This window comes from Aspergillus piperis (assembly GCF_003184755.1).
Source record: "Aspergillus piperis CBS 112811 unplaced genomic scaffold BO85scaffold_7, whole genome shotgun sequence".
In the NCBI taxonomy this organism is placed as follows: Eukaryota; Fungi; Ascomycota; class Eurotiomycetes; order Eurotiales; family Aspergillaceae; genus Aspergillus; species Aspergillus piperis.
The window spans coordinates 750,596-776,937 of NW_020291597.1; the positions used below are offsets into that span (position 1 = coordinate 750,596).

Consider the following 26,342-nt stretch of genomic DNA (forward strand, 5'->3'; position numbering starts at 1 on the left):
GTTCTTCTCACTTTCACTTGCATTTTGTTTCCAACATAATTTAATATTTACGTCGTCTTAGCGTAAGGATCATGCCCAATCTTCCTGATATCCGCGATGAGATACTCAAAGACAATGCCAAATGCATCATCATCAGAATAAAATCAGAAGGGTCGGAGCACTGCCGGGACACTGCTTACAGAATTGTTGGTGAAGTTTTCCTGGACTGGAAACAGGACAACTGTAACTTGTTTCTCGCTATCCAAGTATGGCGGATTTTTGTCAACGTTGATGTCAATCGCGACAACTACAACTACGACACGGCGCACAAGGACCAGACCGTTCTTCCCGTATATGTACTCCGAAGGCACAGGGAGAATTGGAATCTTATCCGATGGCCCCAAGAGGATAGGTCCGTGGCTGTGCAGTTAGCGGAACTGCATCGGGTTACTGGATATGGTTTGGAGATCTCATTCTACGAAAACCACAACTCGCATGTTGGGCACGCCAATCCGCGCGAGCATCTCAAGTGATGTTTCACTTCTTTTTTTCTCTTTCATTTTCAAGTGTGATGTCGCTAGACGACAGTTTCTGCAATAACAGAGGTCCCCAAAAAGGATGAGGATGTGATACCATATCGTGCTATTGATGACTATATGGGACAGAGACATGGGACACGAATGTCAAAGAGCCCTTGTTCCAGACGTCCATTCTTCCAAGACGAAGACGCTTTTCTCAGAAGTTTTGTGTGCAAGAGATACGCCTGTCAACTCCAGCCAACGAAAGAAATGATATCCAGAGAAGCATCTGAGGCCGTGACGGCGGGTTGTCTATGGATAATATTGAGATGCTCGCAGCGCAAGTCTAGACCAGCTCAACTACCGTCTGCCTATCAAAAGCCGAGGCGGTTTTCCAGAAAAGAACTTCTCTTGAGGAATCAAAACAAGTCAACCCCTCGAATCTCTGACCATTTGAGTTAGTCCGTCGCCAGGGGTAGCTGTAATGGAGAAGACGTCGTGTCGCTATCGAACATCCACAATCTCAGTGCCCTAATATTGAGTCCCGGAACCATTGTGATGGAAAAGCATGAGCATAGATACTTCCGGTCAAGAAAAGCAAGTTTGGAAATTCCAAATGTCATCAGAACACAACTAGAACAGTGAGGATTCGCTCCAGACTTCGAATATGGGGTGGACCTAGAAGATAGATATACGAGCTTCTGTAAAAAGTCTGAATAGGCTGCTGCACATGCATTGAGTTTATCCAATCGTATGGCTCTAGTCATCGGCTCTTTCTTCCTCCCTTTATTAGACCTGGGGATGGATCCACTGCTCTGGTGATGCGGGTCAGCCTCAGCCCTCGTTATCGCCTATAATTTCCCGGGCGAACCCGCGGCTAGCAAGCGCTAGTAGATAGTATCTGGAAAGCCTACCAATGATTACCAGTACTTCTCGGCTAGAAGCCCCGGTGGCGCAGACCGCCAGCAGGTATATCTACGTTTTCGAGGTCCAAAAACCTGGCTATTCCTCCTGCTTTAGTTCGTCCATCAGCTCACGTCTTTGTTCCAATTTTTCCAATGGGTCAGCAGTAGGAGCTGTGTCGATTTTCACCCGTCATTCATTTGATCACTTTGCTTCAGTCGCTCATTTGTAAATATTTCTATCATGGGGCAATTGTTGACAACAAAATGGCTACCATACGTAACAGTTGCACCCACTTCGGTTCTTACTGTAACGTCTACTTACTCCGATACGGTGACCAGCACTGTTACAGGGGTTCTCCCAGTGACGACCGTTGAAACCACATGTACTCCTGGTAGCGTTGCTCCAGAGTCATGTAGTAATTCGATATGGTCGGCGGAAGGTTCCTACTGGCAAGAATGGTGCTCAGATTCAGCTTTGGAAGGAGCACCATTTATGACCATTCATGGAGCAACCAGCCCTTACGAATGCTTCGTGTTTTGTGGCATCTATTCGAGCTGCCAAGGTCTCAATTGGGATGATAATAATGAGTGTGTGCTGCTCACAGACATCACGTCCACAGTGGAAGTCACTTCGTCTCATTGGGCCGCAATTGAACGTTTTTCAACCAACCCTTGCGTCGTCACTGTAACAGGCGCTTCTACTCAGCTGTCAACCGGGACAACGGTGATGGAATATACAACAACTTACACATCGACAATTACATTGTCGACGAGTGCTTCTGTCGCTTCCACTAGCACTACATCCAGTGTTGCCACATCAACGGCTTCGACATGCACTGTCTCGACTTTTCCTACCACCACAGACTGCGTCGACGGATACTACGTATACAATGAGGAGTATTACCAAGTTCTCTGCAGCGACACCGTGCAAAGCTATTCGGGAACTCTTTCCAACTCCAGACAAGACGACATCTGGGGCTGCATCGAGGTCTGCTCTACCTATTCGAACTGTATAGGAACGTTCTGGTTTCTGGGTATCTGTTACTCAGAAAGTGGTGCTATCGACCATTCCTACGTGCCGTACGACTACAGCGACCCAGATAACAATGTTGTCGACTATATTGCCCTTCGGCTAGATGACAATCCTTGTGCAGTTGCGACTTCTACTGTTGTTACAACCTCTTCCACAATCCTATCCTCGTCGACACTTGCGTCCTCATCGGCCATATTGACATCATCAAGACCTATAGACAAATATACGCCAGTCGTGCCATCTGCATTAACTGCTTCACCTTCCACTCTTTCAAGCGCCTCTTCATCTCCTGTGACATCGAAATCGTTTACTTCATCGGTCCCGTTAATACGAACGTCCCCGGTCTCAAGCTCCAGGAGCTCTCCTTCTCTCGACTCCTCTGCTGTATACTCAAAAGTCCCAGTTTCTGTCCCCTTGAAGAGCTCCTCGGCACTCATACCAGTGCAATCGTCTTCTTCTCCTGTCTTTCATTCATCCTCTGCGTCATTGCCGCTTCTTTTCAATTCTTTTATTTCTCAAAGCTCTACCAGCAACATTCCCACGGTTTCCAGTCAGAGTATCCCTACGTCAGCCCGGCGTACTACGACCATATTTACCACTGTAACCCTCACCTCAATGACTACGATCTGTCCTCTGAAGGCTACCAAAACGGCTTCCACTCTACAACCAGCAGATGTTACCTCACCTGCCGCACCAAAGATGACAACTTCAACTGTCTTCACCACAAAGGTGTACACTATTACCGCCTGCCCTCCATGGGTCTCAAACTGTCCTGCCTCCTACAAGACAACCAGCTAAACAACAGAGATTATTCCCCTCTATACTACTATCTGCCCTGTTACCCCAGAAATAACTGATGCATATGCCATCCCAGCACAAACATCCAGCAGCGGGGGAGTGAGTACTAAACAGCCTCAGGCCCTCGCTACATCCACTGTTTTCACTACCAAGGTGCATACCATGTCTGGGTGTCCACAAGAAAGTCCGCACTGCGTAGCATCTGAGAAGACCACCTACTACACGACAGATACAATCGCTGCATACACAACTATTGGCCCAGTTGCTGCAGAGGAGACGAGCACGCATGCCTCTGGCCAAGCGACAGCTATCGGGGAAGGATCTATCGGACAGAGCAGTGAAAGACTCAGTACATCGACGGGCTACACAACCCGTGTCCACCCGATCACAGCTTGTCCATCGTCTTCCACTACCTGTGCTGATGCAGAGCGAACGACGTATCCCGCGACAGAAACCGCAGTAGCATCAGTTACTCTCATCACATCAGCAGCTGTTGAAACTGCTGCAGACAATTCAGGTGCTCAAGTTACTCCTTCCGGAGGTAAATCCTCAGCGTCGATCATTACAGTCGTTCTCTACACGACAGAGGTATACACGATCATAAAGGGAACGAAAACCCACCTCACCACGGCCGCCGTTCAGATAACCACAACCACGACCCCCACTGCCAGCGAAATACCGCAATTTTCACCTACCAGAAAAGTAGGCTCGGCATTACTCGGGCCACACAGTCCCCAGCAAGGGGGGTCAGGTGGATCTACCATTGCATCCGGTGCTGATGCAGACGGCCAAATTGGGGTCAGCGCCGAGTCTCAAGGATCGACCGGAGAGGGATCGTCCTCGCCATCCTCCAGCAATGGTGACTCCACTCACCCCGACAGACCCGGTAGTCCTGGATCATCCCCTCACGTCTCGCCCTCGACTGTTTCCAGTGCCGGATCAGTCGCCCACAGCAGTCTTAACGTTGGCTCTTGGAGTAGTGTATCTCATTATTTGGGTGTCCCGTCTCCTAGTATCGGGCTCAATCGCCCTACCCTTGGAAGTGTTGCAGGAAGTCACACTGCATCTGTGTATGCCTCTGGTACATCTACGGTTGTATCGGTGCAATATACCAGCTCTGCTTCTAAGAGTGCAGTATGCACCTTGTTCCCCTTCTTAAGCATGGCAATAGCATATCTTCTCTGATGGATTGTTGGACTGTGATATTCTTTTCTTCTACCGATATGATGTGCCAGGTCCGTCTCTATCAAAGAGCGAGGCATATGAACATTGGTACAATCTACGAGCGCTCTAGATAAAAGAATAGCTATAACTTAACGCAGAAGTAACCAAAACGAAAGCAGCCGCCGCACCAGCATAAGCAAGATGTAGTGGCTTATACTCCGGTGCACACAATTCTTCAGCTGTGTAAGTGTTTCTTTCAACATCAAGGCCATCCAAACCGTACCTTTTGCACTGCAAATGCCAAGAAATGTAGTTCTGCCGAAAAGCGAACCAGCATTCTGCGGCTAATTTTGCATTTGGATCATCTTGACTGCTACCACTCTGTTCCGATGTATTAGCATCAGCGGAAATGCAACTCGTGAAAGCCCTATCTACGGCGAGGGTAGTATCCTGCATATTCTCAAGTAATTCGCAGAAGCTGTCACGGAATGTCCATAACTTCGAACCGAACCTAGAGGATCTCCCTGCTTGTCGTTTGGTTCTTGTCCTCAGTGACAGGTAGTTCCACGTCTCGCCCGACAGAATCTCCTTCGGACACGAGAAGACATCATTTAGGTGACTAATAAATTCAGAAACCTTGGGAACCAGGCTTATCCAGTATTTGTAGGGGACTTCCTGGGTGCTAGATATTTTGAATATTGGACATATGTAGAAGAGAGGAGCACCGGATGTAGAACGAATGTTCCGAGGGAATGCTTCAACGGCACACTCTTCGTCAATTGGGTGTGGCCCAGTGTGACTGGTGAGATGAAAAGGCATTTCACTCTGCATGCGGTATTCAATTGAGCAGGCCTCGACGAACAACCGATATGAATTTGCCATAAGGCCCCCAACTAGTGGGTCATGAGAACCAAGGTACTCGGCGTTTAACTGTAAGCCATGAGTGAGCATGGCAGTCCAGGGAGTTGCGTCCGGTGGGCTGTGGCCGTCATTACAGCAGAAGGATGACAAGCGATTGCGTTCATCTGGATCGAGGAGCTCATCATCATCGGTTAAGGTCATGATAGAGGTCCCGATGGCCATTATGAGCTTTGTCTCATGCGAGCAATGAGCGTAAAAGTATTCTGCTGATTCGGCGGCGAGTTGCACTATTGCTTCTAGGGATTGTCCTCCTTGGGGAAACTGGTGTCCAAGGTTGTCTTGAGCCCAGGTATACAAGTCATGACGCAGGCGCTTGTCGGCTGGTATGCGGCTGTACTTGTAGTCGATTGCTGCAAGCAGTAGAAACAGACCTTTGCATACATATGGAAGTACTTCCTGCCTCTGCTGCTGGCTTAGTTGGCTTGTATCGTCGAAATCGAGGCACTCGTATCCTGGCTTGGATAGAGCGGAGAAAAAGTCAATCTTCATCTCGTAAAAGTGAGATATTCGTAAGATTGGAGATCAGGAGGTGAGGGTCCAATGTGGTTCCGTGTCCTTTTTATAGCTGAAGGTCGCGTAGGGCCAGACAAGGGTGACTTTACCCTCTTATGTGCATATTCTATGATGTCGGGACACTTGATGTTGAGACATTCACCTGCAGCCAGGCAGCTGTCAGCTGATCCTTCGCCTCTTCTTCTCGAGTGGCCTCTGACCACCACCTCTTCCAAACAACCAAACCACCAACCATCTTCTTGAGATCTAGTTAGATCGGATCCATATATCTTTGACCCTTCGTCTTGACACTTTATCATCGAACTCACTTGAGGAACATACTCTGGAATGTAAGTTTGTGAAACAAGACGATCAGAATCCTTAGCCTATGGAGTGTGTAGATTGCCCATCGCAGATATATTCCCGTGTTGCGAGAACACATCCAGCTGAGTTGGCAAAACTCTGATAGTTGATGGGGGAGAAAAACCTACGATAATTCTTTGCCAATGACACTAATTGGTATCTACCAAGAGACTTCTTAATCAATCGACACACATATCTTATACTGAGTCGGTCCAATCCACTCTATGCTATCTCAACCCCGGTACGTCATTATTAGCCCTTATTAGTTGCTCTAACCACGCAAGGGAGATGACATACCATACCCAAACTGAGCATCCCGCGTGTATCCTCGTAACCTTTTTATTATGTCAATGAGATGGCAGCAGCTCGAGATTCTGTACTCGTCCGAGAATGCCGCATCTTTAAGGAGCACAGTAGCCACCTGACATCGACTTTGTGGCACCTTGACGGAACATTCGAGATGACGTAGTGTACAAGTTAAGGAAGCCCTATCAGGTGCACAGTTCCAGAGGTTCGGTACCACTTTCGATCTTAAGCAAGGGACAGCGACAGCGCACAATTTAGTCATCAGCACAAGCCCTTACCTTTTTCGTGTTCCCTTCGATTATGCAAAGGTTACACTTTCAAGTCTATGGGCCCCCCTTAATGCGTCTGGCTTCCGCGGGAAGCTATTTGTGCTGATCGAAGAGACCTGGGCATGACCAAGTTCATCTCCAACAGGTTTCATAACCTGTATCTCGACTAGCAAGCAGCTGAGACGTCACAGGGAAGCTACGCTTCATGCATCTCACAATGGCAACTGCGGGACTAGCGACAGCAGCGGCAGCTATAACCGTACTAACCTTCTTATCTCCGATTCCCGAAGTCTCAACTATAAAGATACTAAGCATCTACGTTCTCGTGAACCTTGTAGCTGTAGCCTGGTCACTGAGAACTAGCATTTCAACCGACATCCCTACACCACCCAATATTGCATGGCTCAACCTTGTCTTCCTCTCCACAGCAATAGCATGGACAGTGATCCATCGGCTATATTTCTCCCTGCTCGCTTCCCTGCCCGGACCCAAGCGTGCAGCAGTATCTTGCCAAGGGATCAGTATGATGAGGATAAGTTTGTTCAAGGAACGAAGGAGTACATGGGTGCTCTGCTCCCGTCGCTGTACTTGAAGTTTGTTCCTAGGGTGGAGGGGAATCGTACAAGTAGCTAAGCCGTTGGGCGAAGATGTGTTGTGTCCTACACTCGGGGACTCCAAATACAACTAAGATGTAAATGCGACGGTTTTGGGAAATGTATTCAAATGAGTGACACAGTTCACAGCAGGATCTACTAGGACAAGTAATTTGAACTGTAAATGTAATTTTTCTTTTTGTTAATGCAAACAAGAACTTCAATGGTAGCTTACTAAATGCACGACGAAATCTAAGGAGTGGCAAGCATCAACAATCTAAACGTAAATGCTCATGGTTTATGACCCCAAAATCATCCGTCTCAACTCCTCCGTCTCCCCACTTTTATTGACCATATCCTGGAAGATGCCATCCTCTGTCTCTACCAACTCTGCAGGGCTTCCAAACTCTGCCGCAACACCGTCCTTCATGACCAGAATACGGTCAAAGTCTGCGACGGTGCTGAGACGGTGTGCAATCACTAGCAGTGTAGTGTTCGTGAATGCCTCCCGAATGGATCGCTGGATCAGGATATCTGTCTCCATGTCCACCGCGGAGGTAGCTTCATCGAGGATGAGAATCTTTGGGCGGGATAGAATAGCGCGCGCCAGACAAAGCAGCTGTTTCTGGCCCTGTGATAGGTTCGATCCGCCCGAAGCAACAGGCGAGGATAAGGACTGGAATATGTTGGTGTTTCCGATCTGCTCGGAAGCGGCAATGGTGGAACTAGCACCAGACTGATTACCCTGGTCGTCCTTCAATAGTGGTGTGCTACTTCCGGAGGGGATGAGGTGGACACGCGCCAAAGCTTCTCGGACTTCCTGGTCGCTGTATTGATTGAGGGGGTCGAGGTTGGACCGGATGGTACCGGAGAATAGAACAGGGTCTTGGGGAATGATGGCTAAACGGGTACGGAGGTCGTGAAGTCGAATGTTGGCAATGTCAACTCCGTCGATGACGACACTGCCCTTGCGGGTGTCCAAGAAACGAAAAAGAGCAAGAGATAAAGTAGATTTGCCTGTCATTGTTAGTGGGATAAGGAAGAGGGAATGCTGCAGGCAACTTACCAGCACCTGTCCGACCGACGACCCCAATTCTTTGGTTCGGCTCCGCAGTGAAGGTCAGTCCCTTCAGGATCGATGGTAAACCTTGTGCATAACCGACTTCAAGCTCGTCAACCTCTATTCTACCCGTTTCGGGCCAGCTGGCCCTAACGCTGGCGCCGTCTGGGTTCTCGATCCGCAAGTCTCGATACTCGAAGATGCGCTCTGTTGCATTCATGAACAGCTCAACTCTTGTCGAAATTTGGATAGTGAAGGCAGTCAAGAAAGTGAAGCTTAGTGCGAAGGAGAGGGCGAATCCAGCCAAGCTAGCATCGATACCTGGGGTGTTTATCACGAAGGCAGCCACAGTGGCTGGGAATAAAGCGGCCACAAATCCTACGTGAAGATGAAGCCAGCTGCCGAGATAGCCAGCATACCATGTGCAGGCGGCGTAAGTGTCGATGAGATCGTACATCCGTTTATTGAATTCTTCGGTTTTGGCAAATGCTCGAATAGTGGAAAGCCCAGTCAAGGATGCTGCAAAGTGTGATATGACCGGCGACTTGCTATTGGATTCGATGCGCCTGATGTTTCGTGCAGCAGCAAGGTAGCTCCGTGCTATAAAGGCGCAAGATGCCAGTAGTAAGATCGCAACCAAGACCATAAACGGTGAGATGAAAATGGCTGCAACCAATATACCGACCAATTCCCAGAGGGTAATGGCAAAGTAATAGAACATCTGCGGGAGCTGTGAATCCAGAAGGCTGAAGTCTCCTGTGAAGCGGTTCAGAATTCTTCCCGTGGGAACTGTGTCGAACCATCGAAGAGGTGCATGGAATACGCTGTGTAGCATATCTTTGAATATTCTCCGTGATGCGCGGACGGCTCCATAATACAGGTTGAATACCCGGCTAACGGCAACTATCACTGACAAAGTCGAAATGACGCAGTACAACCCTAGGTAGAACCACAGACTTCGGTTCTGAACGTTAATGGGGAGACTGCTTGACCTGCTCATGCAGACTGTATGCGTTGAATAGCCTGCCAACTGTATCTGCGGGTTGTTGTGTTGAGGGCATGATGTATATTGAGTCACCCCCTGCTCATCGCCATAGGCATCTGCCCAGATCCTGATCCAGTAATTCCGAGCCAAAATCAATGCCTGGAACAACGCGAACAGACAAGAAAGAACTATCCAGAATGACCATCCTCCGGTTGCCTTGAGATACCCGGAATAGACTGACATCTCGACACGACCCGTGGCTCTCTTCTCCGCCTCAATAAGCTTCTTCGGGGGCCCCTTGGGGGCGGTAGGAGCAGAGGCAGCCGGCACTGTCAGCTCCTCTTCTTCCTCAATCAAAATCTCCCTGTTATTTGGTTCTTGGATAGAATCGAGTTCACCATCCGCCTCTAGCTGGTCCACAGAACCTGCGTGTTTGAGAGTTCCGTCAGCGGAGAGACTAACAGCATATTTCGCTCCGGACAAGGCAAGCGACACATGGTGAGTGGCGACAATCCGAGTTCTGCCCACTGCGAGCTCGCCCATTACTGCGTTTTCATAGACATGCTTGCCCACATGAGCGTCGAGAGCGCTAAAGACATCGTCCATGATGAGGATTCCAGCGCGTGAATAGATGGCGCGTGCCAGACTCAAGCGCCATTTCTGTCCGCCACTGAGACTGATTCCCTGAGCGCCGACTTCGGTCTCATCACCATCCTCGAACAAGGCCAGATCGGTTGTCAGTGCACATGCTTGTAGCACCTTCTCATATCTGACCGAATCATAGGGTAAACCGAAGAGGATGTTGTTCTTGATCGTGGCATTCTCAATCCACGGAGTTTGGGAAACAAAGGCCATAGCCGTTGGCAGGATCCAGTTGCTAGCAGTTGCCTTGTTATCGAAGCGCTCCTGGGGACAGACATCTCGCGGGACATGGACGTAGCCACCCAGCACCTCCACCTCTCCCAAAATAGCCGCCAACAGTAAGGACTTTCCCGATCCCGTCGGGCCCGAGATAATACTGAGAGCGTTGTTCGGAAATACCAGGTTTAGATTTCGCAATGCGAAACGGTCGGCTGCTGCATCCTGAGCATCGCAAGGGAAGGTCACGGATGCATTATGGAACGAGATGACCTCTCCCGGATGTGTGTTTTCTTCTTGCTCTGGCGCGCGTAAAAACTTGTCGATTCTGTCGGCACTCACCTGGGCGGTGATAACAGATACTAACAAGTAAGGGATCCGCCCAACAATGCCCTCAAGTTGGAGGAACAGACTGATCGCTGTGAACGCTACAGAAGGTAGCAAGCTTCCGTGGATGTAAGAATATGTCGTAAGAGACAAGGCCGTCAGGACAATGGGCGTAAACTCCGAGCCGATCGTCATATAGATATTATCGAGCCTGCTGCTCCACAGAACTGACAACTCCTCTTCACGTACAGTTTCGAGCTTGTCTGACCACACATCTTCAGCAGCGGAGAATTTGATTTGTCGGATACCATGCAGAGCTTCCGTAGTCATCGTGGTGCGTTTATCCCGGATGTCCATCAGGGCCTTCTGCTTCTTACCATAGCGCTTCGCTAGGTATTGGTTGATGGGGAAAAGGACCACAATACCCAGAAGGCCAGCGCACAAGCTTTCCCATCCAATGAGAAGCCACAAAAACGCCACTGTCACCAGCATTTTACCGATAATGTTCACACACTGGGAGCTTTCGGACGCAAAAATGGCGATTTGGTTGCAGTCGACCGCGAACATATTGATAATGTCTTGTTCGGACTTGGAGGGTCCATCCTGGCCCGACTGCGAGTAAAGAATAATTAGTAAGGTAAACGCACAAGAACCAGGGCTCTCATACCTCTTCAATCTCGCCTCCTTCATCTTTCGGAGGATCGGTACTCAATTTTTTTCTCAGCAACTTACGATATACCAGCGAAGTCAAAGTCGACCGCAAGGCAACGACGATATAGCCTCTTTCCCACCACATAATACGCGAGTCCACCAGGGTGGAGCTCAAGGTGGCGATCCCAATCATCAGGACATATTTCCAAGCAGTCGGGTCACGTACGTCTGCATTCTCTCGTGACTCCATGTATTGAAGAAGTTGCAAAGTTGCGAAGGACGGCCCGACGTCGAAAAAATTGGAGATGAGAACCGCGGCCCATTGACGCAGAAGCTGGACTCGAAACTGCCAAAAGATGCGGATCCACAGTGGTTGGGCGTCTGTCAAGGCCATGGCACTAAAATCGGTCGAGGCCTCCTTGGAACGAATAGCATGGTTCATAGTCGGAAGAGCTTCAGATTCCAATGCTTCTTTGGCACCTTCGGACATGATCTCAGGAGCCCATATAAATCTCAAACGCGACCAGAGGCTAACGGTCATCTCTCGGTCTATTTCCTTGCCGTCATGGTCGAAGACAGCCGGGCGCCGTTCTACGCACCATATACCCGCAACCAGGGCCAGAAGAGTAGGCAGCTGCACTCCGGTCAGGATAGTGGTGGCGCTAATTCTACTCACGTCGGAGACATTTTCGCCAGCGAGAACGGAAAAGGCAATAGCCCCAATCATAAGGATTGTTGGCTGCTTCCATAGCACGCTGTCGAATTTCGCAACTGGGTGTGTCTGGGTGAGTGAGTCTGCGAATTGCACCAGCAGAAGTAGCTATGGAGTGTCAGCAGCCATCCCAATAGACCTCTCCGAAGGTGGGATCCAGTGGTAGGAGAATGTCGACGCACCCATGCTGGCGGCAGCAGCCAGATTCCCAGTGAAGCGGACCCCTTTGTCTCATGAATTCTAATTGCCGCAACAATCAAGTTGGCAAAAGACAGACCCAGTCCACACAGATTCAGCAGAAAAATTACGATAAAGGGGCGTTGGTTTGACAATTGAGTGGTGGATTCTTTTGTGGCAATTCCATCTTTATCCTCATACCGGATGTCGTCGGGGTTCGCGTGTCTTTTCCACCTCGCGTTGATCAATCTCTTGGCCGGCGAAATGGTCCCCAACGAAATCAGGACAAAGAGAACAACCGCCGCCTCTCCGGGGGCGATGGAAGGCACCATCGTTCGGACAGGATTGTTAGAGTTGGTGTACCTTGTGCCGAGAATGGCGAGAAGAAGGGCCCTGGGTTTTTTAAAGAAAGATGGAGAGATGATGGCGAGCTAATTTCCTTGTGCATGGCGAACGGACGGCGCTACTGCAGTCAGCGAATACGATTCATCTGCCAGTGATAAGCCGCTCCCCCGCGCGTTGCCTGTCCGGGAGCCCGACGGAGCTGAGGTGACTCAACGCGTTCGAAGGATGCCGATAAGAACTTGAATTTGCTCGGCATGACTCAGATTGGATTAAATGAGTAGAATCTGGACCCTATTGGAAAGTGAGGCAGAAGCGGAGATCCAACGGGAAGAAAGAGAAAAATGCCGGGATATTCTGGCCGGCCATGTGAAGGAATCCCCCTGATTGGCCAGCTCGCGTCCGTTTGCGCGTTTCCCTCGCTGCCTGGGGCGGTCAGGGCTTTCGCAATGAGAACCTTCAATGGCGATAACCTCGCAGGGATTATACCTCCATTAAAACTAGTAGCCAGGTAGGACGGTCGAACCAAGCATCACACAACATCCGGTGTCACCTCTCGCTATGAACCACGGCATAATACCGTGCTCAGTGGCACCTCTCTCCACACTCGGTGCACGTCCCCCCTGCTGCGCCTTCATCTCCTCGTCATCACCAGTCACCAGATCATTTCTTATCATTTAATATAAAGCGTTGATAATCTTCAGGTCTCAGGATATATGAACTGTCACCTCATCCTCTCCAGCGTGGTATTGGACAAATGTAATTTCCACATTTTTCCGGGCGGTCCATCTCGACCCTCAAATCACCGGAGCTGTTCAGCCTTATCACGCAGATACCCCGCTAATGCCCCTATCTTAGCTACATCTTCGGTTGGGACAAGCTTCGCCTAGCCTCTTGGCCGTTCCTGTCTTTCGTGTCATGAACGACGATCGGTCTTGTAGCTATACCGACCATGGTCGGAGCTGTGGTTACGCATGCCTCCTAGATGATACACGCTGCGTGTCGGAGATAAGCATGCTCACATATTCGCCACCTCATACCTTGAGCATGCTCAAGACCTGTGGGCTCTTCAGGTCAGGGATGAGGGCACGGGTTTCTTCACGTTTCCGCTTAGGGACAGTGATAGTCATACAGGGCAGCTTCAAGATCAAGACATTACTTCAGACTACTTACTCATTGCGAGTCGACAGATCAGCGTACAGAAGGTTGCTGAGAGAAGACCTTTTTCTTCTGTTCTGGTGTCTAACGAAGGCTGTCAAACCTACTTCTCCGATGGTATCGATCCGTCTAGACTAGTACCCACCCGTGAAGCCAAATTAGGGCCTGCATATGTGCCCCCACACAAGTAAACATCAGAATGGGTGCGTGCACTATCAACCTGGACACGATTAGCTACTGTAGTCTTGTCGTCAAAATTTTCAGTCAGCGCACGTGAAGGTGCTCCTCGAATGAAGACACAGAATTTTATCTTTCTTGCTTAGTATATATTGTGCGATCATGATGTCTGGGTTACCGAGGTGAATTGAGACTGCTAATCCCAAGAGGGAATTGCACTTCCAAATCACATTTCTATCTCGATTACTTGTTGAACTCGGTATACAACTGTCCTGCCAATTGGCCAACTGGCGACCGTAGCTGCCATGAGCTGGGCCCACCTGGATATTGTCATGATGAACTGCGTGAATTCGCATATACAACTAACCACAACATCTCTTGGTTAGCAGCAGGCATGCTTATTAAGCCTTCCATTTCTTACAAATCTCCCTCTATCATCATGCAATCAGAACCATAAAGTGCTGTTTTTCTATGAATAATACACTCAACTCCCACAGGGTTCAGCAAATGGGATCCACTGCCCCGGTCCCACCCGAAACTCAAATGTCGCATCGACCTGCCGTTCCGCACACCTGCTAACTCTTGCGCTCGCCTGGGCCAACTTTAAAAGAAGAAAGTCGTGCAAATACACGATGAGCTCCAAAGGATCTTAGCTGAATACGCGTGAACGGCCGTCATGAATGAGCATTTAAATAAAAACAAGAATAAGGCATCTTTCAGGTCTCAGTTCGGTTGTACGAATTGCCGACAAAACAAAGTCAAGTGCGACGAGAAAAAGCCGATCTGCACCCGATGCTGGGAAAAGGACCTACAATGCCGGACAATATTCCGACTGAAATGGGAATCAACTTATCGAGATCAGGGTATCGCCTTTGGCAGGTCTAAGCTGAATCGGAAGCCGATTGATCAGCGGAAGGGCCCAACCGGTGCTCCAGGACTGAGTTCAACTTTTCCCGAAGACACTACATGGCTTGCGACTCCGACTATTCAACCTTGGACTTTTGTCAATACCGATTTTTCCTCCCTTCGAAGACTTTATTCTGATGAGCAAGGATGCGCCGAGCCACATCTTCTCCCGGCAGTCGATGCCAGAACAGTCCTTGGAGAGTTGGGGCCTCGTGAGCCAGTATCGTCATCATCGAAATCGCCACCCCATTTTGATTTGTCCACAAATATACGAGAAGCGATGTTACAGAATCTACAATCACCTCTTTCATTATTTCCATCTTTAGATGACCTGGGAAATCAAGTACTGTTCGACTATTATGTCAACCAAATATGCCCCCGAACAGTGCAGAGTCCTCTGTCCATGTCACCCTTTGCATCTGTCATCCTTCCTTATTGTGTATCCGCTCCGCCCGCAGTCCTGCAGGCCATACAGGCGCTGGCCGCCTGTCATTGGTCCCAGAGCGATCAAAGGTATAGCGAACTTTCTCTGCGACTTAAAGCTCGGGTCTTGAACCATCTTCGACATCGCCTCAAGACGCATCCCAAGGATATAGTCACAGAAGACCCCGAAATCTTGGTCATCATGATGTTCTTATGTTTATATGACATTGTTGATGACTGCAACCACCAATGGATTATACATCTCCAGGGAGCAAAAGATATTATTCGACTACGCCGGCGACAGCAAATTGCGTTGAAAGGGGCCAATCAAGATGTACAGCAAGACGCAGTATCATCTTTCACTGAGCTTTTCTTTGCTTTTCAAGACGTGATGGGGCGAACTGCCTGTGGAAAGGCGGAGCTTTTCGGATCGACCTATTGGCGTGACGAAGACACAGCCATAAATCCTTGGATGGGTTGCAGTCCTGCTCTTGTTTCCATCTTGTTCTCTATTATGGATCTGAGTCGGTCTAGACGAGATATTATCGCCGATGAAGGTCACGAAACGTTCAACGTCAGAGCTGCCTCTCTGATCAACAGACTGAAGGGTATCAAGCAGGAGTCGCAAATCGACGGGGACAACCACATCATTCAGAGAATTGCCGAGTTGAAAAGAGTGACTTCCATAGTCTATTTGAATTGTGCATTGTATGGTTTGACACCATCCGACTCGATAACCAAAACCTACGTCCGCAGAATATTGAAAGATATTGTTGAGCTACTCGCATTAGAGCCATCCTGTCAGGTCGTCTGGCCACTTTTCGTCGCTGCTGTGGAACTTGACCCTCTCGACTTTGCAATTATGTTGGATCCGGATACTGGGAAGATGACGGACGGGCGAAGACTTGTCTTGGAGTTACTCATGAAGATGAGTAGAAGCAGTGTTTCTAGTGTAACTCGGGCGCGTGTTGTTATCGAGCAGGTGTGGAAATCTCGCGACTTTTGTTTGTCCAAGTCTTCGCGGGAAAGGTCACCAGCGTCTATCACGGATCTGAATGACTGGGAAGAATATGTCATGCCTGTTAGTGATGCTTTGAGTTTAGCGTAAGCTGGAATGTCAGCAAACGGACATAAATTATTACGCATACGATTATCTCTTGTGATCTTTTCTTCTTGTACTCTGGTCCGAAAGAAATACAGTACAGTATAGGCAAGCGTATCCGAGCGAGCCCAAGGACGGCGAGCTTTTAGGGAAGCTTATCCTTTAACATTCCTATCACTCGTTTGAATGAATGTTAAGAGTCACAAAATCCACCGTCATTGATTTGCACGATCTATGCCCTATAGCACACCGGCTAATGCTATCCACGATCGGATCCCTGCATGCGGGGTATTCTCACGGCTCGGGAATGGCATGGAACAATCGGAAAGACACCCCGCATGTCGGAATGTACTACCGATAACATGTTCACTAGCAGACTTTGTATACTGGAGTTAGTTCACCCGCCGACCCTATAAAGCACCATCCGAGATTGGAAAATGACTGGTTCCTGCCTAAATTTCAGCTCCTCTTCTCCAGGATCCTTGAACCATTTTTAAATACAACAAACAGAATCGCTGCTTTACCTTCGTCCCCTAATCACCACCTAAATAAAACATTCGCATCACACTCCCCTGAGACCAAGAAAAAATGCTCGTCAACAAAGTTCCCCCCGAAACCCTCACCGTCCCTCCAACAATACACTCTCCCAATTCAACCCGTCCAGTCCTCGTCTACAGGGATGCTTTAGTCGACAAGACGCCCCAAGGTGCTTCAAACGCTATAGAGAAAAGTGAATGGGTGTATGGAGGTCACTGGAAAATAGCAGAAAATGCGCTGGCAGCTGTTCCTCATTACCACTCCATCACCCACGAGGCGTATACAGTTCTCCACGGAACAGGAACATACCGGCTTGGAAAATCACCCCTCGACCCTGACGTTGATGGGAATGGTGAGGAGGTTGGTGTTGTGTTTACTGCTCGCGCGGGAGATGTCTTTGTGTTCCCTGTATGTTTTATCCCTAGTCTGCTCCTCTCTAAACATGATGGAGATATACAAGTCAAAAGAGTTGCAATACTGACAGAGCTATGTCTGTGTAGGCTGGGGTCACGCATTGCGTCAAGAACACCTCGGACAACTATGAGATTATTGGGTGGTATTCGCTGGTAAGGAGTTGTTGATGCTATTTATGGCATGAAGTTCAAGCTGACTGAAGCCGTGACAGAATGATAGAAATTCCCGAGAGCAGCCATGGGATTACGAGGAAGCACTTGACTCACAGGAGGAAACGGACAGGAAGCGTATCATCTGTGAGTCGGTGCCTACGCCGGTTCTTGATCCCATTTACGGAAAGGAGGGACATTTACCTATTGTCTGGAAACGAGACTGAGTGACTTGGTTGTCGAGCCGGAATGATAGCTTGGGAACTTGATCTATATCATCTGTCTCCCTCGGAATTGCTATCTGTACATTGAACACTAGTCTTCACAATATCGAATTCAACGAATTCAATTCGACATCTCCCTATCAAATACATTTGATCGTCAATTACACTGGAGTTGGTGCAGAACTTCTTGCCTTGACAAACGGGCCTTGACACTTTCATTTAAGCTATGCTATTTCCATGGACCTAAGCAAGATGACGTAGAAGCATGTGAGTATCGCGCCACAAAAAAGGTCGGTTGTGTTACATGAAACCCTGTACACTTTGTCAGTCGGCCTAGATTCTCGTGTCAGCATTTCTCCGATCCGGTATTCTCAAGTTCTCCATGAAACCCGCTACAAGAAGTACTTAACATAAGAGAAGCGAAAGCATAAGCTGGTTTATATGAGCCGTTATCAAGCCGAATTCATGATTGCTAACCGTGGGAACCTTGCATTGCTGCAGATAAACAACATAAGAAGGTACTAATGAAGTAAAAGGTGATGCTAACTATAGGACTCGATCTCCGATGCAACGACCGTATTACCTCAAGCTGTGCCCATCCATGGGTGAAGGGAGGGGTGAAAATAGAGTATTAGCAGGACCCCATGTGTTCCACATGACAGAAGATTTTAGCATAAAAGCCCATCAGCACCCTAACCTAGTAATTTATCAACTCTTGCATGGAATTTTACTATCCTAGTCCAACCCTTAAAACATCACACAGGGCCCCAAGCTCCACTTTCCCATCATGGACTTCATCAAGAATGCTGTATCGCAGATTACATCCACCAACCTCAACACAAGCGTCAAGGCGTTCAAGTCCTTGATCGAGAGCGACCCCAAGCTCTACAAGCTTACCACAGAAATGTTCACGCAAACCCGCCCGGGAGATCCAACCATCCCTGGCAACCTCGCTACCTTCATCGTCCAGTTGAACAGTCTTCTTCGAAGTGCGCCCGTATTTTCTACCCAACGCTGGGCCAGCAGCCCCTTGACCAGGTTCATCGAGCCATACATTCGCACGCCATCCGGGTACGAATTCTTCCTCAACGCAAAGGTCAACAATGCCTTCCATGACATCCTCAAGGACTGGGGCAAATTTCTCTGCAGCCCAGAATCAGCAGCCGTCCTAACCAGCGAGCCTAATGGCTGGTTCAGCCCCGACGCTCTCGCCAACATGCGCGATTTCGAGAAAACGTTCGTATGCTACTCAAGCAAGCCCCACTGGGGTTTCAATTCCTGGGAGGAATTCTTCAACAGAGAGCTCCGTAAGGGTGCCCGACCAATTGCGGAGCCAGACAACCCCGGTGTCGTTTCTGCTGCTGTCGATGGAGTCACTTATAAATTTGCGACCAATATAAAAGCTAAAGATGAGTACTGGTTCAAGAATCAACCCTACTCACTCGAAGACATGCTCGATGGAGATCCGATCGCCGGAAAATTTGTCAGCGGTACGGTTCTACAGGTATACCTTGAGCCTACTGGCTACCATCGGTGGCATGCGCCCGTCTCGGGAATTATCGTCAGAACTCTGGAGATCCCTGGGGCATTCTGCCCTGCTCAACGGGATAGTACAAGTCTGGATGACTGGGTTTCCGAATCCCAGGGCTACGCCGTGCACACGGCTACTCGACACCTGATCTTCATTGAGACTGAAGATAAAGTGCTCGTGTGCTGCTTGTTTGCGGGGATACTGGAACGTGGCTCGTGCGAGACGATGGTGCTACCTGGGGATTATGTGGAAAAGGGTCAGGAGCTTGGGATGTTCCATTTTGGGGGAAGTACGCATTGTCTTATTTTTGGACCGCAGGTCAGGGTTAATTGGAAGGATACGGAAGATATGAAGGTTGGACAGGAGATAAGCCGGATATCTCTGGGCAAAATCAGTGGGGTATCTGAGTGAGGTAGCCATGTACACCAAAGCTTTCGTTGTACCAATCTGTCCGTCTAGTCTGGTTCTGGAGGGTTTGGTCAACTTTAGTGATAATCAAAGTTACGATGTTACTATACATTTTCTTCTGGCCATCACAGGTTCAAGAAGCAAAGAGTACTACTACGTTCTTCATGCCAAATGGGGTGTGAATGTGAAGGGCGGCAGGATATATAATACTCCCAGTCCTTACTAGTACCGTGACGGACGATGATTTATACTGAATGAAACCATAAAAAGATTAAATGGAGCGGTTCTCCTAATATAGGCCTATCTCGCTATCTGTTCATTCCAAGACATCGTTTTCGTATTTGTGGGGTACTACAATGGTTAGTGGAACCTGATGGATTTACAAGTACCTAACGGCTACTTCGAACATTTCTATGAGACCGATCAGAACGCTCTCTCAATATGGACTTAAAGAACTTATTACGACGATTATACAATCTGCCTCCAAGAGCGGATGTTTCACCAAGTCAACGTTCCAGAAGAGCCAAGCCTTCTGGCACATGCTTGTGCAAGAACTGTAGGCTGACAGCGCTCCGATTTGAGAGACAAGCCTTTGGATCAAGCCTTTGGATCAGGCTCCCAAATTTTCATGCAGCCCCTGGAGAGCCAACAATTGCAATCAACAAATTTAGATCCGACCCTATCAAAGCAGCTTCTCGGAAAGTGGCAGATCGACTAACCCTATCCCGGTCAAGCTTTGCGCACTAGCCCGCCAGGCTCTGACTAATCGGGAAATCCAACTTCCTGTCTGGGAATGGCACCGGAAAATGTTTTGCTTGCTAGTCCGAATAGGGGCTGGTGGTGTGGATCATCACCACTCGAAATGGCAACCATCCCCGGGGAAGAAGTTGCTGACCCGAATAACCCTCAACAGCCAGTTGTCATTAGTGCTCTCCGAGTCAACTCGCCCCCAGGGCTCTTCAAGTTTAATTGCGAACTCCTGTAATCTTGCTGCGATGGAGTTGTGCTGCTTTAATTGGATCGTTCGACCGCATATCAGCAGATCCCCAACTCGCTTGCAACAGCATTACTTCGGATGGCTCGGACCAACCGCTCAGCTGTCTCCTGAGCAGAGGCGAGAGGAAAAATCTTCCTCCTCCACGACACGAGCAAAAACCAGTTTTCATGGGTGAAAAAAAAGACCCAGGTGGAGTCTATCGTGGCTACCAATAACCAGGCTCGACGAGAGACACCGTCTGGTGTCCCTTTTTCAGGGACAAATGGCAGATTGCCCCTATTTTTAAAAGTTGGGTTTGGGCCCTTGCCCCTGAAAGCTGCCTATAGTGGGATTAGCCCCCGCCGATGCCTCGGAGACTAAGTGCCGACTCGCTCCTTGATTGGCTGCCACCATCTTTGCTTCTGTGCTATCGATAGCTTGCTCGCTAGAAGCCAAAGAGGCACTTTTTTTTTATCTCCAGCGCTATAACTCCGTCAATGGGCTCCTTCTCCTTCCTGCCCGCCACGAGCCATGAACCTGAAACCATTCCTGTCATCCCTCCCCCAGGACAGCCACGAACCCGCCCATACCCATCCCGCACCCAAACCCACCACCACCTGAGTCGGGTCACCCCAGACTCTGACCACCAATTCGATTACCACGCCCTCCTCGCAGTTCCGCCGTCATGTTCTATCTTCGCCATGCCTGGCTCCTAGGGGCACTAGCCAGCCTGGTGGCCGCCGATGAAACCGATTGCAACCCTATCAACAGCACATGCCCCGCCGACGCGGCGCTGTCCACAGAGCACACATGGTGGTTCAACCAAACGCTAGATGACAAGCTTTGGGATATGCAGACGGGGGAGATAGAGTACACGTCGGAAGGAGCAGAATTCAGCATCAAGACGGAAAACGCCTCCACCTTGTTGGTGTCGAACTTTTACATCTTTTTCGGTGTGATGGAGGCTCATGTCAAGATGGCCAAGGGTGCAGGTATCATCAGCAGCGTGATCCTGCAGTCTGATGACTTGGACGAGATCGATTGGGAGTGGGTGGGATACAACACCAGCGAGGTGCAATCAGACTTCTTCGGAAAGGGAAACACAACGACAAGTGATCGCGGTGGCTACCATGCTGTATCGAACGCGGATACCGAGTTCCACAACTACACTACTTACTGGGACAAGGATCGTCTGGAGTGGTGGATTGATGGCGAACTGAGGCGCACAGTCAACTACTCTGAACCCCTCACCGTCTATGGCAAGAACTACCCCCAAACGCCGTGCAGAGTCAAGGTCAGCAATTGGCCTGTGGGTATTGCGTCGCAGTCGATAGGAAACATCGAATGGGGTGGTGGTTTGGTCAATTGGACCGACGTCCCTTTTACTATGACGGTACAGAAGATCCGTGTCCAGGATTTCTCCTCGGGCAAGGAGTACAAGTACATCGGTCACAATGGCTCTTACGAAAGTATTGAGATTGTCAGGTAAGTCCTTTTTCGTTGATACCCGTCAGCTAGGTGAAGGACTATTCATCTAACTGCTCTTGTCTATAGTGGAAACTCCACTGCCGCCAAAGAAATCTCGAAGAAACCCGCCGAGACACTTGCCCAGAAATGGGACAAACTGGGCACAGCAGCCCACATTGGCGTCTACTGCGGTGCCGCTGCCTTCGCTGCTCTCTGTATCGCCGGCTTTGTCCTTTACTTCCTGCGCCAGCGCCGCCAAGGTCGTCTCGAGCGCGCTCTTGGTGAAGGTCAGGGTACTGCCGCGGACCCGACCGAGATGGAAACGTACAAAAAGCAATGGAGACAGAGCGACTGGACGAATCGTCGTGGTTACCAAGCAGTGGGACAATAGCCTAACCCTGCTATCTGCTCGTGGTGTTGTGCGGAATGTTTTACGATGGGTGAAGCACGTCGATTTGTTCTCTTCTCTCCTTTTTTTACCCATACTTGGATACCGACTGTCTATTGCGAAACACTTAGATTTGTTACATTATTATTTTTGAGATACATATTGAGCGATTTAATGCGTGGTCTATTTTTTGAGAGCATTTATCATCCATAATCGTGTATATAGATGGAGCGGTTTATCGATTAATGTACATTATTGGGAATACACTACCATCAAATATTTTTCTAGTACGCAATCCAGCTGGATGCACAGACAGCAAAATCTCGCCCTGAGGACAATTTGTTAGGTGGCGGCACTCTGCAGACATAGCCACACGATACATCCAATGATCTACGCTCCACTCTCATGCAAGGAGGTTAGGTTTAGTTTGCTTGCCACGCAAGAAACTATACCCGGTTTTGTGCGTCTGACTGTCCAACTGCTGTGCTTGGTAGGTAAGTCGAGCAGGCTTGTCAGTCCCCCTCGCCTAGCAGGCACATTGTCATATGATGATAGATTTCCGTGCTTTATCCGCATAAACTTGGACCCCATGGCTAGACTGTAGATGAGACAATCCAACGATCCAGAAGTATGCACCAAGCAGGAGCGGTGAATCATGCAGACATTCCAGACTCAAACATCATAACCCATCTGCTATATAGCGAAGACAGTTATATACATCTCATATAGTAGTAACTATCCCCAGTGCCAGCATACTTTCCCCATCACAAATCCCAACAGCCCAGTTCCCTCTCCACCATGACAATCGACACCAAAACCATCACCGTCTTCGGTGCAACCGGTACTTAGCCCCCCTTACCCTCCTCTCCTCCATACCTAAAACTAACTATATACCCATTCAGGCCGCCAAGGCAGCTCCGTCGTGCGCTCTCTCGTACAAAACCCAACTTTTCACGTCCGGGCCATAACCAGGAACCCATCGTCAAGCAAAGCCAAAGAACTGGCTTCCCTAGGCGCAGAGCTAGTCAAAGCCGATGGGTTCAACCGACAGGAACTTCAGCAGGCGTTTTCGGGTAGTTGGGGGGCGTTTGTGAATACGAATTCGGAGGATCCGGTTTGTCCTACTCCTACTCATATGACTGGGGTAATGATATTAACTTGGATATACTGTAGGAACTAGAAGCCAAAGGCCTCAACGACGCCGACCTAGGCAGCAACATCATCGAATGCGCGGCCTTATCCGGCGTGCAGCACTTAGTGTATAGCTCCGGTCTGGCGATATCAGAAATGACCAATTGGGCAGTGAAATGTCCTGGTCTTGATTGTGCGTATCCACAAACCATTTCATACCTCCATTGTTTAGACTAATAATTGAGAATACAGTAAAAATCCAAGTCGAACGACAGGCCTACACCACGAAGGGCTTCAAAACCGTAACCCCCATCGTAGCCGCGTGGTTCATGGAGAACTGGCTCGAGCCAGACTATGCCGACTTATTCGGCGGATGGCCCACATTTCCCGATTCTGAGGGTTATCTAACATACAAGACGCCCTTTTGGGGCGGGAAGGAAGATTTCCCCTGGATCAGTATGAAAGATGACTTTGGGGATTTGGTTCATGGGGTTTTTGTTAACCCGTTGCGGTGGAATAGACGGCTGATTCAGGGGTCGAGTGATATTGTTTCGTCGGCGGAGGTGGTGAATACGTTTGTCGCTGGTAAGGTTTTTCTATTATTATTATTCTTTGTCTGGGGAAAGATGGTTGCTGACGGTGATGGGTATAGTGACTGGCAAGAAAGCCCGGTATGAGGTTCTGACGGACCCGAACGACATGAATACAAAAGGGGAGTATTGGAGGGAGCAAGAGCGGGATGTTTTTATCTATTCGCAGTTTAGGGATGGGGAGTACTTCGGTAATGGGCCTACGGAGATTCAGACTGCTGCCGCGTTGAAGAAGGTGGCGTTTAAGGCCAAGGGGGAGAAGGGGAGGGAGACGCTTATTACTGTGAGGGAGTTTATGGAGAGGGAGTTTGCGAAGGTGTAGAAGAGATTACTATACTATGTCAGAAACTGGATTATGCAGAGTTACTTGCGCAAAGACAGAGCTGGCTGTCTTTATCCCTTGCACTTCTGGCGTATGCGTTATGCGCGGGTTGGAGTAGCGGTGAATTTGGTTGCATCGTTAACTTAGCATACCATCTTGATTTACTAAGAGAACTATCTGCAAAGAATCAAGGCCAGGCAGTGGTTCCCGGGGCCTGGTACCTGCCGAGGGACTTGGTTATCTGTGGCTGAGGGCGAACCCTTTTAACTGAGTATTTGATCTCTAAAAACATGCGATAATTAACATTGTAAATAGATATACACGCTGCCACCACTGAAGCTTACTAGACGCTATCTCTTCTCCACAACATTTAGTACAAAATCTATTTGACCCCTTAAAGCAAATAATTGTTAGCAAATGCTACAACCGACCAACCTACTAACCTAGCAAGAAGCCACCGAAGGGTAGTTCTTGCAAGCGCTAGACTTCTTTCCCCCAGTGACCTTCACATCGTCCCAAGTCCAGTCCGAGCAGCTACCAGATCCGCAAAGAAGATAGATATCAGTAGCCTTACTATCCACAGTACCAGTCACGCTCTCCAGCTTGACATCCGTAATAGTGACACCGTTCGTGGGCTTACCCGTAGGCTTACCATCCTCGTAATCCTGCTGGATAACGACGCCGTAATCGGAGATGCCGGACATGACAATGTTGGAGTAGGTGATCTCAGACACGGAGCCAGTGGCACCGGAGATAGTCTTGATCCGAACAGCATTCTCGGAATTGCTCACGGTGGAGTGCTCAATCGTGACGTTCTTGACAACGTTGTTGGAGCGGTCGCCGACAGAGCCGATGGAGAGACCGTGGCCGCCAATGCAGGTCCCGCCGGTGAACCAGATGTTCTATAGAATTTAAGTATAGTTACAAATCACGCATACATGTAGAGCTGCTTACCTCGCCAGAATTAATCGCAAGACAGTCATCCTGGTTATGAACCCATGGTTTGATGATATTCACACCGACCGAGTTACCAACATCAAACGCATCAGTGTTGTGTCCACCTAGGCTATCACCGTCCGCGTTGTTGATGGTAATGTCAGTCAGGGTGATGTCATCCGCCTCAACACTAAACGCCATAAGGGGAGTGTTCTTGATATTCAGTCCAGTAATGGACGAGGAGTCAAGGCCATGGGCGTAGAAGAACTTGGGCTTCTTCTTTCCGCTGGTCCCCTTACCGTCCCACCACCGCGAACCGTCGCAGTTGATGAGGTGGCCTGAGGCACCAGTGACGGTGATGTCTTTGCCACTCATGGAGATCAAGGGGCCTGCCCATTCTTCATACTCGAAGGTCGTAGTGCCCTCGAAGATGACCTTGGTACCACTGGTGAGACCGGTCAGGTCGAGGGTGGTTCCAGCGGGCACTTTGATGCTGTCAAGGGTGATGGTAGAGCATTTCGCCTTGCCCGCTTTGGCAGCAGCAGCCGTGGTGAAGGTGCAGCTGTCCCGGGCTTCAATGGGAGAGGCGGAAGCGAGGGTGGCGCCGGCAGCTAGGCCGTAGGCGAGAAGAGAAGCAAAGGAGTGCATGATCAAAACGATAGTGATAGAAAAACCGACAGAAGGAGTGTAATCGGTCTGATGTCAAATGAGTGTAGGATAATGAGCAAACTAACCTCAGCATCAGCAGGCATGAGGTTCTTATAGTCACAACTTCAGCGAATCTCTTCTGATTGGAAATCCATAACTGCCGACAGCCCCTGGAGAGATTCTGGTCCAGGGCCCCCGTTTCATATTAACATGTTGTCTCAAAGGTTACCTTCTTTTTTAATGAACGCAAGTTCTGTATGGTGGGCATTTAATTTGTACGAGCCGTGGTGGCTGATCAGCCGACGGGGTCCGCGGGTTACTGAACAGGTTCGCATATCGATGAAAAGAACGCAAAATTTATCTCACGAGCGTGGACCTATTGTCGCAGGTGACAAGACGGAG

At 49.2% G+C, this 26,342-nt stretch overlaps 10 protein-coding genes across 10 annotated transcripts; 7 read left to right on the plus strand and 3 right to left on the minus strand.

The window, feature by feature from the left end:
* Positions 1-71: 71 nt before the first annotated feature.
* Positions 72-512, plus strand: BO85DRAFT_487251 (uncharacterized protein; the record flags this gene model as incomplete). Its single annotated transcript, XM_025663440.1, has 1 exon — positions 72-512. One exon carries the CDS (start codon positions 72-74, stop codon positions 510-512), a length of 441 nt encoding a protein of 146 aa, XP_025516448.1.
* A 1,131-nt stretch (positions 513-1,643) lies between these two features.
* BO85DRAFT_519390 (uncharacterized protein) lies at positions 1,644-4,418 on the plus strand (the record flags this gene model as incomplete). The annotated part of the gene is made up of 3 exons (XM_025665047.1): positions 1,644-2,482; positions 2,557-3,166; positions 3,354-4,418. The coding sequence occupies 3 exons, from the start codon at positions 1,644-1,646 to the stop codon at positions 4,416-4,418; spliced, it is 2,514 nt and encodes an 837-aa protein (XP_025516449.1).
* Positions 4,419-4,523: 105 nt separating this feature from the next.
* Positions 4,524-5,807, minus strand: BO85DRAFT_487253 (uncharacterized protein; the record flags this gene model as incomplete). Its single annotated transcript, XM_025663441.1, has 1 exon — positions 4,524-5,807. One exon carries the CDS (start codon positions 5,805-5,807, stop codon positions 4,524-4,526), a length of 1,284 nt encoding a protein of 427 aa, XP_025516450.1.
* A 1,707-nt stretch (positions 5,808-7,514) lies between these two features.
* Positions 7,515-12,740, minus strand: BO85DRAFT_419240 (ABC bile acid transporter). The gene is made up of 4 exons (XM_025657850.1): positions 12,117-12,740; positions 11,239-12,042; positions 8,408-11,183; positions 7,515-8,358 (listed from the first exon to the last, which is right to left on the minus strand). The coding sequence occupies exons 1-4, from the start codon at positions 12,441-12,443 to the stop codon at positions 7,640-7,642; spliced, it is 4,626 nt and encodes a 1,541-aa protein (XP_025516451.1). The 5' UTR covers positions 12,444-12,740; the 3' UTR covers positions 7,515-7,639.
* Positions 12,741-14,390: 1,650 nt separating this feature from the next.
* On the plus strand, positions 14,391-16,225 carry BO85DRAFT_419244 (Zn(II)2Cys6 transcription factor; the record flags this gene model as incomplete). Its single annotated transcript, XM_025657851.1, has 1 exon — positions 14,391-16,225. Exon 1 carries the CDS (start codon positions 14,465-14,467, stop codon positions 16,223-16,225), a length of 1,761 nt encoding a protein of 586 aa, XP_025516452.1. The 5' UTR covers positions 14,391-14,464.
* A 473-nt stretch (positions 16,226-16,698) lies between these two features.
* Positions 16,699-17,546, plus strand: BO85DRAFT_512765 (cupin domain-containing protein; the record flags this gene model as incomplete). Its single annotated transcript, XM_025664674.1, has 3 exons — positions 16,699-17,164; positions 17,257-17,322; positions 17,382-17,546. The coding sequence occupies exons 1-3, from the start codon at positions 16,808-16,810 to the stop codon at positions 17,544-17,546; spliced, it is 588 nt and encodes a 195-aa protein (XP_025516453.1). The 5' UTR covers positions 16,699-16,807.
* Positions 17,547-18,263: 717 nt separating this feature from the next.
* BO85DRAFT_448547 (phosphatidylserine decarboxylase family protein) lies at positions 18,264-19,591 on the plus strand. Its single transcript, XM_025659963.1, has one exon. It carries the CDS (start codon positions 18,331-18,333, stop codon positions 19,483-19,485), a length of 1,155 nt encoding a protein of 384 aa, XP_025516454.1. The 5' UTR covers positions 18,264-18,330; the 3' UTR covers positions 19,486-19,591.
* Positions 19,592-20,947: 1,356 nt separating this feature from the next.
* Positions 20,948-22,601, plus strand: BO85DRAFT_419248 (glycoside hydrolase family 16 protein). The gene is made up of 2 exons (XM_025657852.1): positions 20,948-21,943; positions 22,013-22,601. Exons 1-2 carry the CDS (start codon positions 21,144-21,146, stop codon positions 22,314-22,316), a joined length of 1,104 nt encoding a protein of 367 aa, XP_025516455.1. The 5' UTR covers positions 20,948-21,143; the 3' UTR covers positions 22,317-22,601.
* A 335-nt stretch (positions 22,602-22,936) lies between these two features.
* BO85DRAFT_477195 (NmrA/HSCARG family protein) lies at positions 22,937-24,602 on the plus strand. The gene is made up of 5 exons (XM_025662826.1): positions 22,937-23,154; positions 23,216-23,427; positions 23,487-23,637; positions 23,697-24,029; positions 24,097-24,602. The coding sequence occupies exons 1-5, from the start codon at positions 23,112-23,114 to the stop codon at positions 24,354-24,356; spliced, it is 999 nt and encodes a 332-aa protein (XP_025516456.1). The 5' UTR covers positions 22,937-23,111; the 3' UTR covers positions 24,357-24,602.
* BO85DRAFT_448551 (glycoside hydrolase family 28 protein) lies at positions 24,513-26,265 on the minus strand. Its single transcript, XM_025659964.1, has 2 exons — positions 25,311-26,265; positions 24,513-25,258 (listed from the first exon to the last, which is right to left on the minus strand). The coding sequence occupies exons 1-2, from the start codon at positions 25,938-25,940 to the stop codon at positions 24,800-24,802; spliced, it is 1,089 nt and encodes a 362-aa protein (XP_025516457.1). The 5' UTR covers positions 25,941-26,265; the 3' UTR covers positions 24,513-24,799.
* Between the last annotated feature and the right edge of the window lie 77 nt (positions 26,266-26,342).

Excerpts from the sequence above, each read along its gene's own strand:
- BO85DRAFT_419240 (XM_025657850.1), bottom strand. The coding sequence starts at position 12,443 with ATGGTGCCTTCCATCGCCCCCGGAGAGGCGGCGGTTGTTCTCTTTGTC. Across the intron at positions 12,043-12,116 it reads GGCTGCTGCCGCCAGCATGG|CTACTTCTGCTGGTGCAATT; the intron begins GTGCGTCGACAT and ends GACACTCCATAG. Across the intron at positions 11,184-11,238 it reads AAGGAGGCGAGATTGAAGAG|TCGGGCCAGGATGGACCCTC; the intron begins GTATGAGAGCCC and ends CTTTACTCGCAG.
- BO85DRAFT_448547 (XM_025659963.1), top strand. The coding sequence starts at position 18,331 with ATGGACTTCATCAAGAATGCTGTATCGCAGATTACATCCACCAACCTC.
- BO85DRAFT_419248 (XM_025657852.1), top strand. The coding sequence starts at position 21,144 with ATGTTCTATCTTCGCCATGCCTGGCTCCTAGGGGCACTAGCCAGCCTG. Across the intron at positions 21,944-22,012 it reads GAAAGTATTGAGATTGTCAG|TGGAAACTCCACTGCCGCCA; the intron begins GTAAGTCCTTTT and ends TCTTGTCTATAG.
- BO85DRAFT_477195 (XM_025662826.1), top strand. The coding sequence starts at position 23,112 with ATGACAATCGACACCAAAACCATCACCGTCTTCGGTGCAACCG. Across the intron at positions 23,638-23,696 it reads GAAATGTCCTGGTCTTGATT|TAAAAATCCAAGTCGAACGA; the intron begins GTGCGTATCCAC and ends TTGAGAATACAG. Across the intron at positions 24,030-24,096 it reads GGTGAATACGTTTGTCGCTG|TGACTGGCAAGAAAGCCCGG; the intron begins GTAAGGTTTTTC and ends TGATGGGTATAG.
- BO85DRAFT_448551 (XM_025659964.1), bottom strand. The coding sequence starts at position 25,940 with ATGCACTCCTTTGCTTCTCTTCTCGCCTACGGCCTAGCTGCCGGCGCC. Across the intron at positions 25,259-25,310 it reads TTGCGATTAATTCTGGCGAG|AACATCTGGTTCACCGGCGG; the intron begins GTAAGCAGCTCT and ends TAAATTCTATAG.